General features: G+C 45.7%; 1 protein-coding gene across 2 annotated transcripts in view; it reads left to right on the forward strand.

Moving 5' to 3' along the window:
• MAP2K6 (mitogen-activated protein kinase kinase 6) overlaps positions 1-11,753 on the forward strand; it is a 55,323-nt gene extending 43,570 nt beyond the window's left edge. Inside the window, exons 12-13 of one of the 2 annotated variants that reach the window (XM_055796344.1) lie at positions 79-194; positions 11,385-11,753. In XM_055796344.1, coding sequence (XP_055652319.1) covers positions 79-156 — 78 coding nt within the window. In that variant the 3' untranslated portion in view covers positions 157-194; positions 11,385-11,753. Of the gene's footprint in view, positions 1-78 lie in introns of both variants that reach the window. The other variant, XM_055796343.1, reaches the window with a different exon arrangement.
• The last annotated feature ends 6,311 nt before the right edge of the window (positions 11,754-18,064 follow it).

An 18,064-nucleotide genomic window follows, 5' to 3' on the forward strand; every position in this document is an offset into this window, starting at 1 on the left:
GTCTGAAAAGGGTTTTGGTTTGGTCCTCAACGTCATGAATAATAAACATTTCTATTTTTTCTCTCTTTTCTTTCCCAGCAACATCCTTTCTTCACCCTGCACGAATCCAAAGAGACAGACGTCGCCTCTTTTGTCAAACTCATCCTGGGAGACTGAGAACTGGACTTGTAAATGAATTGCCCTTCTGTGGACTGGTGGGTGCAGGGGAGGGGCGCGTGGCAGGACTTGTCATGAAAGCACCAACAGAAAGCCGCCGTGTTTTGTTTTGTTTTGTTTTTATTCTGAGAAACCCCCACCTCGCTGAAGTTTTTAAAAGGGTTTTTTGGTATCCATAGTGACATAGAACGAGCTGGTTAGTGAAATGAATTTTAATAAGGTTGGTACCCTTAAAACAAAAACAAAACAAAAAAAATTTAAAAGAGTGATTTACATATTTAATGACAGTCGAAGTCCCTCTTCCTAACTTTCTCCTCATCCCCTTCCCTTCCCCCTGAACCAGAATTTGCTTTGTCATGGTAATAGGTGCTATGGTAGTCATGAAGTTGTATGTAGATTTTTATTTTGTCCCTTCCATTATTTTAATATTTATGTTAAGTGCTTGATGGAATAGATTTCTGTTTTATATGAGGATGAATGTGTGGTGACGATGATGATGCTAAATGAGGCCACAGCAAGCAATAGTTGTAGGGCTTTGCTGGGGAAAAGGTGTTAAAGGAAAAGAGAAAGAAGAGAAGAAGTGTCTGTGTTGTGGAAAATATTTAATGTGCATCATAAAAAGAATTTATAAACAAGGATCTCAGCTCAGCTACTCGAGCTGCTCTCGCAGCATGTGAGGCAGCATCACTGTAAGGGAGGGAGGCCCCAGCATCCTGCGAGGTCGCCTCTTCTCCAGACACTGCACTCCAAGTCGGGCTGATGCGTCCTGGCCAGCCTGCCGACTGTGGTGCACTGCCAGCCTCCTGCCTGGGGAAAGCCTCTGCCCTATGTCCCCCTGACTTACTCTGTTATATTGGGAAGGTTATGAGGTCTGGAGTGGGAAGACATTGCTGCCATAGTGTCTGGGATGAAAGCCCCAGAGCAAAACAGATTGGCAGATAAGTTGCACAAAGACCAGGAGGAGGCTGCAGTAGTCAGTCCCCACCTGTCCACAAGCCCAGCAGCATGGCAGCGCCTGGGGCTCACTTGGGCTGGGGATGAGCTGCTTTGGGCCTGAAAAGGAGTTTCTCTCTCCTTCTCCAGATGGGAAAGGATAACAGTTTGCATAGCATGACATCTGTGAAAAATGGTAAATCTCAGCACAAGTTTCCAGGGCTCTCGGCACTGCATCGGCAGCAATGTGCTTGCCCACAGACTTTGGGAGTGCTAGCGAGCTCCCCTGGAGCCTATGCTGGCATGCGGTTTGGGCTGTGTCCAGCTCTGGTCAGGATGCTGAAGGCAGCCAGGAGCACTGGGATCCAGCGTGGGCTGCAGGTGTCCCCACGAGAGCTGCAGCCTGGAAAACCATGCAGGGAAGCCACAGCCCACCCCTACCCGGAGCTCATTGCTGTTGGCCGGGTCGTCAGAGAAAAGCTGCTAGCCAAGGGCAGGCGTGTGGCGACTGTCGGGGTGGGAGGGGAAGACAGCAGATCACGCTGCTTTTAGGTAACACGGTTACTGTCTAGAGAAGGGGGGAAACGAGCACTGCAAGGTGTTGCTGAGTCTGAAGCAAGGCCACTGGCTCCAGATTAACGCTGGTTTGACTGAGCCAAACCTGCATAGCTGCCTCACTTGGCTATGAGGTCCTTTGCCTTTGCCCGTGGCTCTTTCCCCCAGCCCTGTGGAGGAGAGTGCCTGTGCGTGCAGCTGTGCCAGAGCATGCACGCCTGCCTCCTGCCCTCCACATGCTTCCATTCCCCATCCATTGCTTTGGCACAGACTCTCCCGAGTCAAATCCCAACTAGAAGCATGCCTTGCTCTGCAATATTTAAGTTGTGCAGGATGTAACTCAGCCTGGAATTCCAGCCCTTTCTCTCCTGTTTAGTGCCTCCAGTCTCTGTTGGTGCAGGCTGGGCTTCTGGAATAGTCTGAGTGTTTGGGAAATGATCCCTTGGAAGGGCTGGGGAAACGATCCCTTGGAAGGGCTGGTGGGGAGGGCAGTATTTAGAGCAGGGGTTGCCGAACGGTGGTACTTCTTGTGCTAGGGACATGCCAGTCGCTTTGAAGAGGTGCATGTAGACACCGTCAGTGCTTGGGCTGCCACTGTCACCGCCATGGCCATGGATGGTAGTGCCCACAGAGGTAGCTGCGAACCCTAAAATAGTGCAGCTCTGCTCTGGGGGCAGTGCGAAGGAGATAGGGGAGCATTGCTCATGGGGATTTATCGCTCCTTGTTCCCCTCGGCTTCAGAGCAGGGTGGCTTGAGGATGGCTTGCAGGATTCGGAGTGCAGGGATTTCCTTGCTGCAAAGAGCTCACAGGTCATGCAGACTTTGGGGAAGAGGTTCCCCTTCCTCAGCCATGTTTCACGAGCCTGCCTGGCCCTCAGTAACAATAAGCTCCGTATTCCACTTTGTGTTGAGGGGAACCTTTCAGGTTACATTTTGTTATGGATGAAACACAAAGATGTTTTACTTCGCAGTGTAATTTTAAGAGGCCTCGCATGGCTCATAATCTGCCCTCTCATTTTCCAGTGTGTGTGTGTGTGTGTGTGTGTGTGTGTGTGTGTTTTCTCTCTCTCACTTTTTCAGAGTCGCAGAGCTGTTTTGATTGATTGTCCTCAGCTGCAGCTAAAAGTCCAGCCAGCCAGTTTATAGAGTTGGTTCCAGCATCAATTCTCGCTTTCAAAAACATGACATTTAAAACCACCCTTTGGTTTTCCTACATATGGATCTGATGCTTTTGTTAAAGATTGTTTTTGCCGCTTTTCTCCTGGAATATAAGTCTCATTTGGACACCACATCTCCTTGACCTCAGAGCACCTTTATTTCAGTGCCATTGTAATTGACAGGTTGAATTTATGAGATACTGTCAAAGTTCAGTATTAATAGCAGATATTAATGTCACCAGCGTTTTCCAATAGAAAATTAATGGCAGTGTTGTCTGCAGCTAGTAACCCTCTAAAACGATTCCTACATGCCTCGACACTACATGCTGAGTGCTTTCTTTTATGCTTTTTGCTCTTGCAGCGCTTGGGCTGTCTAATCCCTTTGTTTTAATGACATTACAATAGGGCATGCAACAAATCACTTCCCGCCTGATTCTCCATGACTTTGTTCCTTTAAAAGTCATTTGCGTCAGCCCATGGTAAGTGTGAATCCATATGACCAGTGTGAATGAAAACAGTGATCTGAGTGATCCGATCCACAGCGGAAGGTAGTTATGGCAGGAGAGAAGTGCAGAAGCTGTCTGTCTGTCTCTGCATCCCTCGTGGCATGTGTGGACACAAAGCTTGGCCTGACCCAGGATTTTCTTAGAGAGAAGCCTAAGCTGGTGGCCTTGGCGCAGGGAGGAGAGCCAGGGACTCCTGTGTGCTTAAAAGCTCTGAAAACATGCTGGGCTACAAGATGAAAATCAGACTCTTTTCTCTTTCATTTGATTATAACCTCTGTGAAGATGAGAAGCCTTTGATCAGTGCTCAGAACTTCACTTGGTTAAATCATGAGCACAGGGTTGCCTAGGACAGGCATGGCTTTGGGGACATTAAGCCTTTCTCAACAGCTGTGCGCCCTGAACAGCCAAGGTGTTGAGGCTTAAAGCTGTTCTTCTAAAAGCTCTTTTGTTTTCAGACAGCCTAGGACTGTGGGCAGCATGTTAGGTTGTCCTGAACTGGGATTTTTAAACTGCAAGAGAAACAGGTTTTATGCCATAAACCTGAAACAAACCAAAACCACACCGGGGAGCAGAGGAGAGAAAAGCTGCTTGGAGCTCAGCACGTGACCTAGACCAGCTGTATGAATTAATTCCAGCATAGTTAGCCATTTGAAAGGCAGGGAGGGCCCCTCTTCTCTGCCACAGGCAGTGGTTATCGGACTGCATGAAAGATGATGCACAGCCCACCCCCATCGAAGGCAATGAGGGATCACTGGGGCGTGATGTTCATCCTCTTTTTGTCCTCCACCATACAGCTCTTGATGTTCCTGCAACTTCCTGGACGCTTGAGATCTTGCCATCACTAGAGCTCTTGAAGGTCACTGGCAGGAAAGATATTTTCTGGGTTCCCAAGAGCCCACTGGTCCTTTAAGCCTGAAAGAGGAGTTGAAGGGCATTTGCTGGTTATTGTTTTTAAATGCCAGGTTCGTGCTGCTGCAGTGGGTGAAGTGCCCATCTTTTCTGGAGTTTTTCCAGGTGTACAAAGTTTTACACAGATATCTATGTACTGTATTTCTGCATTTTTCCTGACTTCTGTCAGGTTTACTGGTGAGGAAGGAGGCATTTCAGACTTGTTGAAGAAGTGGGAACACCATTTCTGGAGGCAGCTGGGCCTCCCCTGTGTGATGGAAGTGGCAGTTGGTGGGTCATTACAGAGGAAGCTCTAAAAAAAGATAATACAGTTGAGCTCTCAGTTCTTCAGCAGGTGCAGAGGGAGGTGGCTATGTGCCTGCTGGGTCAGTGCTAGCTGCACCTTATCTGGGTGGGAAGGGGCTGCCAGACCCTTGGCCCGTGCAGCAGAGCAGTGCCTGGTGCTGAGAGCAGAGACACCGGCATGCACAGCCTTAGCTGGGATTTCTTCATGCTTGCTGCAAGCTAAGTACGTACCTACACATTGCCCTTCTTTCCTAGACATTTTGGAAGAGGAAATCCTGCTCGGTCAATGCAGCATTGCTTTAGTGGCTGGTCTGATGTAGTTCAGACAAGGTTCCCACCAGCTCCCTTGTTTAATAGACCTTTTTTATATTAAAAACAAAACCCAAACTCCTCTCTCAGAAAAGCCAGCCAAGATGCTCTTTTTTTTTTTTTTTTTTCTCTCTTCCATCTTGTTCCTCTTAGAGGAACTCTGGGAGCCTGTCTTGGTGCTTTCACTCTTTCACATGCCAAAGATTGCTACATCCCTCTTAGTTACGCTCCTGCCAAACCAGATCTTATAGTCTTGCCTCAAAAATCATCCACTTCCCTGCTCCTTGGGGTTCCTTTTGTTGCTGTTGCTTTTTCATTGAATTTCCTCATGTTTATTGACATGTCTATTGTTGAGCTTCCTGGACACATGCAGCTCTCTTTTTCAGATACAGAGAAAGACAAATAGTTGCCTTCACTGATCTGCCCCTGCTGTTGGGGAAATACTGTTAGGGATACGATTCCTGCAGATGGGGTTGGGTCTCATTTAGAGCTAGGGTCATGGAGGGTGTAAACTGGCATTGTTCCATTGGCTTGGCTGGAATAAGGCCAGTTTTGTCCAGCTGAGAATCTCTCCTTAATGTCTAAACAGTTATTACACACTAATAAAGATTAATGATTGTAAATCCCCATGGATTATACATAAAATGGCAAGTTTTACTCATTAATCTTTATTGCCATATTATAGCTGTTTATGTTAGAGAAGTCATCTCTCTCTGTTCTGAACATGCAATTAGGAGGTGGGGGTTGAGCATGGGGGAGATGAAGGGTGGACAAAACAGACCAGATGTCCACGTGTTTTACAGTCTGTGTCCTCCCCCCAAGTTGGTTGTTTCCTTGAAAGCCGTTAACCAGCAGCAAAGGATGTATCGCAGAGCTTTGTCTGCTTTGCTGGCCTCTGGCTGAGCTATAAAATCCAGATTGTTGCTGGTGAGAAGGGATCAGATCTCCTAATTAATATTTCAGCTCAGCCTTTACTGGAGCAGATGGGTAATATGAAATTTGATGTGCACTCTGGCAGCCCAGAACTCTGCAGTGCGGTGAGATTCGCTCTCCCAGACCGTGGCTGGAAGAGATGCTTTCTGTGAAGTAGGCAGCTGTGTTACAGGTTGAGAGGACACTGCTCCTTCACATAACCCCACACCATAAAAGCAGTTGATTTTGTTAATAAAGAGGGCCAGAAAAAGCTCAGTTGAATCTCAGCTTCTTTGTGTTTGCAGATGCGTATAGCCATAGCTAGGAGCTGGTGGTGCCGGTGGTCTGGACACAAAGGTTCACGTGCTGTATAAATGGAGAGGACTCTGAAGAGAATGTAGTAAACTTCAAGGGTGGCTTTAGTGGCAAAATGAGTCCTCTGATAGGCAGCTGATATCAATCCACTCTGCCAAGGAAGGTCTGGAGCTGATGGGGAAGGCTGGAGCAGAAAGAGAGGGCAAGACAGCCACAGACTCGACTGGGTACATGGCCTGGTGAGAGCAGCCTGCCTCCCCTTTCTCTTGCCATGTACTCCTTCAGGTCCAGGTTTGTGGGTAATGGGCTTGCTCACAAGGCCCAGATTGCCATTCCAGCAAGAGAAACAAAATCTAAAGCCCCAAAGAAACCCACAGGGAAAAACTGCAAGCTGACGTTTGTGGCCTGCTGCGTGGCCTTGTGCATTGCTGCTTCCCCTGCTGAGCTCGTCAGTGAGGTCCAGAGGTCTGACTTAAACGATGGGGAAAGCATGAGAAAGGCCTCTGTAGCTGAGAAAGAAGAGGGTAAACATTTTAAGGTTGTCTCTAACTAGCCTAATGGTAGAAATACCTAATTTACAGGCCACAGGGATAAATGAATTCTTCAGGGGCCTATGCAGCCAGCAGAGCTGTTCCACTGGGAACAACTTTGGCTGCATGATGTTTTTTACATGGCCTCCTTTAATGCACTCCTGGGTTGCTAGAAGGCTCTTTGCCTCCATCGACACTTTACGTCTCAGTCACCTTTACGTTTTGTATTTTACTGTCTAGGATTTTACTAGCAGCCTTTTTTCTAGGCGGTTGGTCAGAGTGAAGGCAAGGGAAGGGGGCCTCCAGCCAGCTCTCCACAGAGTGCTCTGGGAGAGGAAGGAGCTGCCTGTCTGTTATCCAGTGCCTGCTTAACGGAAAGGCCGGGTACCCAGCCGAAGTGAGAGCTTCTCCTTTTGTACTTCACTGCCATTGCATTAAAACCTCCTTTCTGGAAGTGGAGCAGCTCTGGAGTTGCAGCAGCCTCTCCACAAGGCGGCTCGGCCTTGCCGTCAGCCGAGCTGCAGGACGGGCCACATTTCCTTCCTTGAAAGGCTCTTGGTTTTCTCTGAGCGTTGGGCCAAAAGTCCAGCGGCTGCGAGGTACTGCAAGGATAAGCTGGGAAAAGCTTGGAAGCGTCTTAAACACTCTGGAAATAGAGGTGGAAATCAAAAAAGATCAGACATCTTTCGGCAACTTCCAAAGCTGTGTGGTTTTAGCCAGACCTGAAAACCCTTCCTAGAAGTTTATTTCAGGGTATTTTGATATGTTACTTTCGCTTTTGGGCCTAGCTAAATCCAGGAAACTCAGAACAGTGTAATTTTTAAATAATGAGTGAACACACCCCAAGCATTACTGAACCGATCAGGAAAGTTTCGGTTTGGTTTCTCTTCGAGGAATAACTCAGGCCAGCTCAGGGTTTATCCTAATTCAGTCTGGTTTTGCCCCAGATAATTATTCTTTTTTTGAGAAAATAAAAGAGATCAGACCATGGTCTTCCAAAACGCTGTGACCCATCACACAAGGGTATGCACCAAATTGTGCCAGAAGGTGATAAATGCTACAGTAAGAGGCGGCCAACATCTGATGGCTGGAAAGAGCAGTCTGGCAGCAAGCATGCCTGTGGCCTCCAAAAATGGAGGTAGATACAGTTTCTCAAGGGGCTGTGTGATGGAGGTATCAGGGTGTGCCCGTCTTGTTTTTTCCCTGTAGTAAAGAAATTCAGCCAGCTCAGAGTGTCCTGGAACAATATCTGAAAGCCTTTGGTGTTTCTCAACTTAGTTGTAGGTTTTTTTCAGGATGGATACCGTGAAAAGTCAGGAAGGACCAGGTATCTTTGATTTACGTGGCCAGAGTGAAGAGATGTAGATTAAATGCCTCGTTAAGAGCCAAAAAGGTGTGTTTAAAGATAAATTACCATCTCCATCATAGTTATTAAGTCAGGATCAAATTTTCACATGTACAGGTGCATCTGCAGAGCTCTCCATCCACATTTAGCCCAGATCTAGTCATGAATCTTGCATAAATATCTAATAGCATGGGCTGTGCCATTTGATGAGCTTCTGGCAGGTTGGGGCTCTACAGGCAGAAAAAAAGCCTTGTTCAAAATACAGTATCACCAAAACCAGGATTTGGGCTCCAAACATTTCCTATATAATCTAGATATGAAGTGAATTTCCAGAGCTCTACCACCATTTTGTTTCCCTCATAACTGTGAATCAAGCGGCTTGTGCTTGGTGACAGCTGTCACTGTGACAGTGGAGCTGCTGGAAATAGCCACAACATACAAAGTAGCTGAAATTTTGCATTTATTTTTTAATAGCAATACATTGCGGGGAAGCTGCTAAATGTAGTTTCTTAGAAACTGGAAATATGTTGGAGTAAAACTTGTCATTTCTTGTAGAAAAAAATAGTGGTCTGAAAATGTCCGAAATCTTCAGTTTCAGGAATTACAGTTTTATTGGCAAAGATCCATGTTTAGCATCAAAATTTTTGAAAGTTTCTGTCTTAAGGTGTGAAATCTGCTTTTTCATGAGATGGTGGTAAATTTGTAACAAGGATATTTCTATATACTTTCAGCTAGAAAAAAAAAAATATATGAGCGCAATGGAAAAGCAACCACCTCCTAGTAGTCTGCTGGTATTGAAGAGGGTGCAGGCAAAGCACCTGTGTTTTGAACATGTTAGAAAAGAGAAGGCTTTCCAGCCTGCTGTAATGCAAGTCCTTATTTTACTTTATTTTTAGTTTGTTGGTTTTTTTACAGTATCATAATTTGTTTTGGAACTGTGAAAGTCTCTGCTTCTCCTTACATGTGGCAGGCTGATTATTCTTTCTCATGTTCTTACTATTTATTATTTATCCATTTCTGGTACTATCCAAGATGTGCTGAAGGTATCTCCCACCCTGCCTTGAGCCATATGGAATCACTGTACTATCTCCTAACAACTGGGATGGCAAATGGCAGTAGATGGCTAATTATTATTTTAAATTATATTTGTAGCAATTTAGATTTTCTTTTAGTAAGCTGGTTTGCCCTAAAATTAGAGATGAGGATAAGGAATCTTTTTTAAAAAAATGCATTTTTCCATTTTTTTTGATGTCTTGGAGACTTCTGAATAAACCTACTCACTCTCTTTTTTTTTAATAGGAAAAACACCAGTTGGATTGTAATTGTTCCTTTAAGAGGGGATTGACTAGCATCAGGGTTCAGTTTAACTGGTAAAAATGCTCTATGTCACAAGATCGTTAGCCAAAAGCACAGTGGAATTCTGAGAAAATGATAATTTTCCACCTGAAAAGTAAAATCTGGTTTGTGATGAACTTGGTTTGTCCAAGTCCCATGCTAGGCTTTTCTGTATCAAATTTGCATGGAGTTTTCCTTTAGCCCTCAAGCTAGTGAGACCTGGGGTTGCCAGGATTGCTTCGAAGCAAGGCTGAGGGCCACCCAGGCACCCTCTGGCCACATGTCTGCTCTGGGTTTGGAGGATGTGAGTCTTACAGAAATGATGGAGCAGCTAATGAATGGCTTCTTGCTCTGCGAGAGATGTTGAGGTGAAATCCCATAAGCATGACTGTGTGAGACAAGCAGGACTGGGGGCTCAAAACCACGAGGTTTTTCTTCTTTTTATTCCCTTTCTTCTCTTTGCAAAGGTGCCTTGCTGCTCTCCTGCTTCAAAAGCCTCCCCAGCCTTTCTGATAAAGAATGCTGTGGTGCATCTGTTTTCAAACAGCTTGCATTGGTTTTCTGGTTTGTTTTTTCTTCCCCCTATGTATAAGAAATGTTGGGTAGCAGAATGTGGAATTCATTAGAAGTTCATAAAGCAGGGACCTCAGAAGGATGTGGGTATAAATGCTTTTCAGGCATCTGAGGTGAACTTTAAATGGAGCTTTGGCCCTCATTTGCTTTCTGCTTTTCAAAAACCATTTATGAGAAAGTGGAGCTGTCAAAGCCATGCATGAACTTTGCCTTCTTGCAAATAACTTGTCTCAAAGTAAATTGTCAAAATGCACAAGGAACTTGTCTCAAAGTAAATCCAGTAGCTCTGCAAAGCTGGAAACGTTATGTGCATTAGAGTGTGTGTATGTGTGAGTGTGTATGTGCACGTGTTGTACATGGGAGGGTGGAGTGAGTAAGTCTACCATTTTGGAGATGTAAAAAACACAATGCAAGTGTTTTTAAAAAAGGCGATGTAAAATATTTATTTCTTGGCAAAAGTACATCAGACCACATCTCCCATCCTTCTTTTAATTGCTTCATGTTTGTTTTTGTTGTCTAAGTCTTTGCTGGCCTGTTTCCTCTGCAGTGCTCATTGCTACTTAGCAGCTCGTAACCTCACACAACCCCTCCGCAGCAAGGGAGCGCATGGCATGGGGGAGCTCACAGGAGCACAGGCTCTGCTGCTCAGCAGGGAAAGCACTGGTGTTCACATCAACAGCAGGAATGGAAGAGGTAGTATTAGATGAAAAGGTAGGACAATGCAATGTGAGCGATTTTTGATTTTTAGCCCTGAGGAGGAAACTTGGTCCTCATCAGAATCAAAACTGCCCAAATCCTAATGCCAAGACCCCAGATCGTGGCTTTGGGAGAAGGTAGATTGGTGCAGGGATAGCAGGCTTTGAGAAAGACTCTCCCTGCCTTGGCAGGCTCTTGTGAACACATACTAGTGGTATATTTAAAAGAAATGAGGTGCTGTCATCTTTGTGACATGGCACCCAGGTTCTTGTCAGTGCTGGTTAAGGTCCCCTCGGGCTTTGCCCCTGGTTTGTAGCAGTGCAGAGCCTGTGCCAGGAGGCAGTGCTGCCCTGTCGCTCCGAGCTCCTGTTCCTCTCTGCAACCAGGCGAAATTTCATCAGTCAGATGTTGCAAAGTTCACAGGGTCCTCCCTGTGCTCCAGAGTATTTTGGTGGTCGCCTGGCTGCCCACCCCTATGGCTTCACATCCGCTCCGTCTGAAACACTTCTCTTAACCTGTGTTGTCTTCGTTCATCTCAAAGCCGTTCATCATCCTATGAGGATGATAAATAGTAGGAGACTGACAGTAGGACCATGTGCGTAATGTTAGATAGCCTTTTATTTAATGTTGTTGTTTTAATGAGATGCTTTTAGGATCCGTGTTGTACTGGATTAAGGATATTGGTGGAACAATTTAACTGGTATTCTTTAAGCCTGACTGCCCCAGATCCTTACCCTCCACCCTCTTAATTTAAAAAAAAAATAAAATAAAATAGTTTGGGAGAATATATTTAACTTGAAAAAAACCCCAAACTTTGCTGATGGAATAAGTTAATCTTCTTTACTATGCTTCGATTTTATTTCTCAGGATATCCAAAGGTTTATCACTGCTGCTGAGAGAAGGGGACAGTACACCTTTTTGAAACTTCAACCACTGTAACCATTTTCCAGATGTGAGTGTGTGTGCGTGCGGGTGTGTGTATGTTAAACTCAGCACTGTGTGTGCGTGTGTTCTGCTGAATATTGTGTGCATCTATGAAATGCTTCAAACAACTGCCTGGAAGTCAAAACCAACCACCTCTTTCCAGTCATATGTTTGCCGTGACTTTTCATAACCACACTTGAACTAGTGGTCTTGGATTAAATATTCAAAGAGCAGGGCATCTTTATAGCAATGGTATGTCAGTCAAATTAAGAAAAATGTACACAAAAATAAATAAATGAAATTTAAAAGTAACGTGCTGTCAGTCTACCTGTGTTTACCCAGTGGAAGTACTACCCATTGTTGGGGACCCACTTTGTACTGCTTTTGCTATTCGTATGAAAAGTTTTTAAGGATCAGCTTACTTGTAAGAGTCTTTCTGCCATTGGTTTTTCTTTCTGCACTTCGGCTAGCGTGGCTGGCGAGAGCAGACGCATCCACATCCCGTCCAGCCCACATCAAAGGCGTGAGCCCCAGCTCCCGCCGGGCTCTGGCAGGGCGCTGGTGCGATGAGAGCAGCCGGCTTCCTGCCCCCCGCCCCAAATCATCTTCCCCGTGTGGATGGAGGGGTTCAAGGGGCTGCAAATGGACACAGCCTCTGTGCCCAGCATTGCCTGGGGGCGTGGGTCTTGGTGCTGGGCTGACACCAACACGTGCTGTTGGGGTTGGAAGCCCAGCAGCTTGCTCAGCACCTTGCACTGATGGGGCTGAAGTGAGCGGTGAGTTTTATGCAGCTGTCGGCCTCTGTGCTCACGGGCTGGAAAACAGATGTGGTGCTTCGCTCTGTCTTTCACCAGGTCCTGGATCCAACCCTGGATTCCACTGCCAGCCCCGTCACTATTATCTGCAATTAAGCCTTGCATTTCTTTAAAGGTTAACTATTAGGCTGTGCATTTGTCATGATGCAGAGCCAATTTTCACCCTTAATTTATTAGGCTAAGTCAAATAGCATTTTGCTTGAGTAAAGCATGCTGGTCTGGGTCATACTGAAACATGAATCGCTATTTCCGTCTTTCTCATGTAAATAAAATTATGCTTCCATTTATATTAGAATTGCCGAAAACAATATATCAGCTCCCTCTGCTGATCCTGCAGTCCCAGTTAAGGCAAAACCACTAGTTGCAGAGCTGATGTGCTAAGGAACGAACCAAACAAAAATAACCCATTTAATGTAATAACCAGTAAGGGCACAGGAAAGGAATCGATGTTTATCACATAGAAGAAAGCGGAGTGGCCTGGGCTGAATGCTTTTAGGTTGCAGGGGGAATGTTACCTGGCGTCAGTGATGGGAATGCTGGTGATACAGAGGTTGCCATAAAAATGTCTGAAAAGAAGAGTTGCAAGACGCACATAACTGTTTCTGGGAATCCTAAGCAAAACAGCTGCCGAAGTTTTATCTGCACTGTGGCACGTGTGTATGTATGTATGTGTATTCTGTTTAAAAGGATGAAATTAAAAGCCGTACTTTTATTTTATCAAATCAAATTACCCTTGTATGTTCAGAATATTTATGCATCCGTACTTTTTTTTTATTAGAGCCTTATCTCACTGTAATCAATTCCAAATACAAAACTATTTTTATCACTGAAATGCAGCAGTAATTTATAAGATGTAGACAGAACGCACACGAGATGCCAAAAGCAATTTTATGGAGCCTCTTTTGTTGTCATCTACAATGCATCAGTTCTTGCCTTCAGCCTCCCATCAATTTTAAAAGCCCCAAGATGGAATATATAAATAAATAAATAAATAAAAAGGAAAAAGTGTACTGGAGCAGCTGCCAACCCCTAAAATAGTCTGGAGATACGTATGCACCTTTGGGATAGAGTTTGATTGGACACCGCACAATAATGTAAACCGTGCTGAGCTTTGTAATACAATTGTTTTAGTTGGCGAAATGGCAGATCTGGTTCCCTCTGTCTCACTTGCCTACTAGATAGTATTTCGTATATGTGCAGAAAATGAAATTGTGAAATAATGTCCTGCATTATCACAAATAACGTCACGTTGAAATAAGGAAAAGAAGAGTGAAAGTTGAGGTCCTCACAGACAAACAGGAACTCCAGCCCTGCACAGGACAATATTTAAATGTGTCCAGCCTAAAGCATATCTTTTATAGGGTCCTTCTTTGGGTTACTTTCCCAAAAGGGTGGCTGACGCTGGATGTGACTTGTAGGGCCAACACTAGGTTGGTAGTGGGTTCTCAGAAGGTGCTGGCACCCATCTTAATCCACTCGGACAACCACCAATGGTAAAACTTCAAGAGAAATGTGGATTAAGCTGGAATGAAATCCTGAATGTATTTTAGCAGCAGGAGTCTTGTGGAATTGTGTTCCAAAAAGAAGATTTGCCATTTTGCAGAAACTGAAACATTTGTAGGCAGGGACTCCTGCCTTTGGGTCTTGCACCCAAGCAAGACAAGGTGATTTGGTCTTGGGGTTTCTGTACTAATAATCATGAGAAATTTCCAACTAGAAGCTTTCTGAAATCCTCAGAGCTAGGAAGAGGTGGCCACTGAAATGCTTTTGCCTGGTGGATGTGCACTTGCAAATACACACCCAGTTTTGTGGATTGTTTTCTCTTCACGTGGCAGAAGAGTGATCCTCTGGCATAGCAAGCAGCACTCGGGGGAATATCCCTGCCCTTGTGCAGAGTACCTCGTCTGCTGAGTGTGTCCTCGATTTCTCTGTATGTGGTGCTTGCTGAAGTTGGAAAGAGATGATAAGGAAAAATCATATGCTGAGGCTTAAACCATTTGCAGTCATTAGGGATTATAAAATGGAAGAGAGACATGTTTCACAACTCCTCTTGCTGAAGTTAGCCGTGAATATCTAGAATCCAGCTTTGGTTTGTGACTTTTACTGGGACACACTTTGGCCTGACAAATGGCACTTTCCTAATACTTCACCATGGTGACAGATATCTGCAACTATGGACCAAGGATCTGAAGAAACGGCAAGATTTTTTTTACAGGTCACAGTTCTTGCTCTGCAGGTTGAGTCCACTCCTGTTTGATTTCCTTGTGGCTGTGACAAGGCACGTGAAATTTAGCAATTAGGTTTTATAAAATGCGGCATGGAAAAAGAGTATTTGAGGTGACACACATTCTTCCTCAGCATGAGCTGCTCTGCCACCTTTTCCGTATCATGAAAAACGTTATCATAGTTAGCCCAAGCACAGCAGCACAGTACTCCCCGCCTTGGTCTTCGCTTTCCTCCTCTCATTTAGGATCCCTTCCTGGCACGCACTAACATTTACTTCCAAAATGCAAATATGCCAAATGAAGCACTCTGAAATCATCCTAATTTTCATGCAGTCAGCTGCTGGTGAATGCTCGCTCCTTCCAGTGAGCTCTCCGTGCCCCTCAGGAGCACCTGCGATAGCAGCATCCAGGTATGTGTTCATGGTTATGGTTTTCAAACTGTTATCTTGCCAATGCAAACATCTTTTCTGCTCTCCTAAATCACCCCAATGTCTCCTGCTACAAAGCCACGTGTTACCACTCCAGCACACTTTTGGTTACAGTTCTGGCTCTCCGGCTCTCCGGTGCTGGAAGTTCATGGTATGATGCTGAAAGCAAGATATTGCAAAGTTTCTTAAGAATACGTTGCATCTAGAGGTGATGTAGTTTACTGATGTTAAAGATAAAGATGTTTAATTCTGTGCCATTTGCTTGCCAAATCCTACTGATTTTATGAGAGTAATAGTCAAATTGAAGGTATTTTCAGTCTTAAAAAAGCATCCTATTTTAATACGCCATGACTGTTTTTAACATATTCATGTTAATAGGTCTCTTTCAATATGCCTCTATAGGTATTGAAAATAAATGGGAGAACATTACAGAATATTAACAAATTATTAATGGGAAACATTACTAAGACACCTTTCTTGTTTGCCTACTGCTTTCACATTAGAGTGCTTTTGGGAAATAATAATAATAAAAAACTCCCGCTTGAAAGAATCATTACTAAAGCATTTTGCATGCAGATTACTTCAGGCTTCAGCACTGCAGCTCTCGGCTAGGTTAGGAGATGAAGGCCAAGATTTGTTGATTGAGATCAGATGGCTGGTGGCGAGAAGGAATCTAGATGACTTAACTGGAGGGATTAAACTCAGGTCTTTTGGCTTCCATTTGGCTGTTTTATAAACTCCACCACTGGGCCAGCTCGTTGGGCTCTGTTCCCCTCGTCGCGTATGTGTGGTGTTAGCGGGGTGGTTTGTAGTATCAGCCAGTCCATCAGTATTAGCGGTCCAGACATTCTGGGTGAGAAAGGAAAAGACAGTGTAACTGAAAGCTAAAATTAGTCCCTGAAGCGCCCATCCGCACACCTCCAGCTCGGCGGCTGACCTCTCGGCTAAGGGGAGCGGCGAGTGCTCTCCAGCCCAGCCAGCACCTGGGCGTTTTGGTGATCGTTGGCACGCGGATGCCGTTGGACAGAGCCAGCATTCCCAAGGGCTCCAGCCCTGCTACCCTGCCCTGCCCAGGGAGAGGCAGGTCTCTGTGGCACCCAAACCAGAGCCGATGTCCCCTGGCAGCAGCGTGGCCGGCACTTTGCTGCAGGGTGACGTATCCTCGGTTATGTGGGAAGGAGGGTTGTGTTGTTGGCAATTCACGTCTGAAGCTTCACCCATTAGATGTACCCCATGGGAGCTGATGGAGCTCACTTTCTTCTTTCTTTCAGAGCCCTAACCTTTAATTTTACAACACTGATTGAAACCAAGAGTGGAAATAAAAAGTCAGAGCTACTCTGTTTTCCTTCCCCTCCCTTCCATTATCTTCTTTCTTTTCCATCCATCCTCATTTCACATGCCTCTCAGATTGCGTCCCCTTGGTTTTCCAGTTATTTATTGACCCAGACCTAATTCCTTATTTCCAGAAATGTGTCATGAATCCTGCCTTTGAGTCATTTGCTTTTTGCTTTCCAGGCTCACCTCTTTGACCACGTTTTCCTGTAAAAGATAAGGATATAGGGTTTGTGGAGTAATCGCAGCAGGATGCCTGGGTTTCATTCATAGATCTGTTGCCACTGGCTCATTATGGAAAATTAGGAGAGTTATTTCACCTTTCAGTGCCTCACCTCAGTGTCACCATCTGTAAAACAAGGCTAATAATTGTTATCTCTTCCTTGCAGGAGAACTGGGGAGCTTCGCTAATGACCATCTGCTAAATGTTCTCAGAGCCTCACATGAACATTTCTACTGAAGTGCAAATTATTATTAGAAACCAGGGATTGTTACTGGATTGATATCAAATCATTGTCGACAGCTTCTCTGCAGGGAAAACTTAGGCGCAGCCAACAAGAACAAGCTGCATGTTTTGAAGTTGTGCAGTTGATTATATTGGCTTTCATCTTCTGGTAAGAGGATCCTCTGCCATCTGAACTCTCTGATCTCTGGGAACACAATTCATCCAATCAATCTGGAGGAAAATAAACCTCCTCAGACAAAAATATAAAGTATCCACCTGAGATCACATGAAGATGGAAGATGTCAATTAATTCCCAGCCCCCAGTCCTTAACTCTTGTAAACCCAGTGTTTTTCTGGCCCACCAGACAACGCTTAAGAGAAGGATGCATCCGTTACATCGTCTCAGTATTGTAAAGAGCCTCGTGGGCCTGCCTGGGCTAAATTCTAATTAAAAACATGCAAATATTTTACAATGAGATTGGTGCCACTGAAAGCTTCTACGAACTGTCTGAGGGATACGTGTTGATCTCGTGGCAGCATGCAGAGGTTTGAGGTGCCAGGACAGATTCAGCTGTGGCTCCTTCCCAGCTCTCGTGATATAACCCCAGCTGGCAGCTGAGCCCCCGCAGCCGCTCGCTCTCTGCGCCCCGCTGGGATGGGGGACGGAGTCAGATGGGTGAAGGGAGAGCGCTCGTGCCTTGGGGTAAAGGCAGTTTAATAGGTGAGGCGAAACCCGCGCTCGCGAGCCCAGCAAGACAAGGAATGCGTCACCACTCCGTGGGCAGGCGGGTGCTCAGCCGCGGCCAGGACAGCCGGGCTCCAGGCGCGTCACTGCTACTGGGAGGACAAACGCCATCACTCCGAGTGTCCCCCCTTCTCCTGCCCCCAGCTGTATGCCGTATGTGACGCCGTATGGTCTGGGCTCTCCCTCGGGACAGCTGTCCCGGCTGTGTCCCCCCACCTCCTTGTGCCCCCGCCTGCTGGCTGCTGGGGGGGCTGAGGGGCAGGGACGACCTGGACTCTGTGCACACGCTGCTCAGCAATAATAAAACCATCTCCATCGTATCAACACCGTTTTCAGCACAAATCCAAAACATCGCCTGTACCAGCTACTGTGAAGAAGATTTAACTCTATCGCAGCCAACCCCAGCACACCGGCATGAGCCAGCCCAGCGTGAAGGACATCTCCGTACCACTCCCGAACCTGACCCAGTGCATTTTCTCCCTGGGTCAGCCTCAAGCTGCCCACCCAGTGCTGACAGCTGATGGATTTACTTGCAAATAGTCTGCAGCCCATGTTTAGCACCAGGTAGATAGAGAGAAGTTGCCACTGGGTCATCGGTGGTGTGTGCCCCACGTGCCCAAGACCTGAACGAGC

The sequence above is a fragment of the Falco peregrinus genome, chromosome 2 (genome assembly GCF_023634155.1).
Source record: "Falco peregrinus isolate bFalPer1 chromosome 2, bFalPer1.pri, whole genome shotgun sequence".
Lineage (NCBI taxonomy): Eukaryota > Metazoa > Chordata > Aves > Falconiformes > Falconidae > Falco > Falco peregrinus.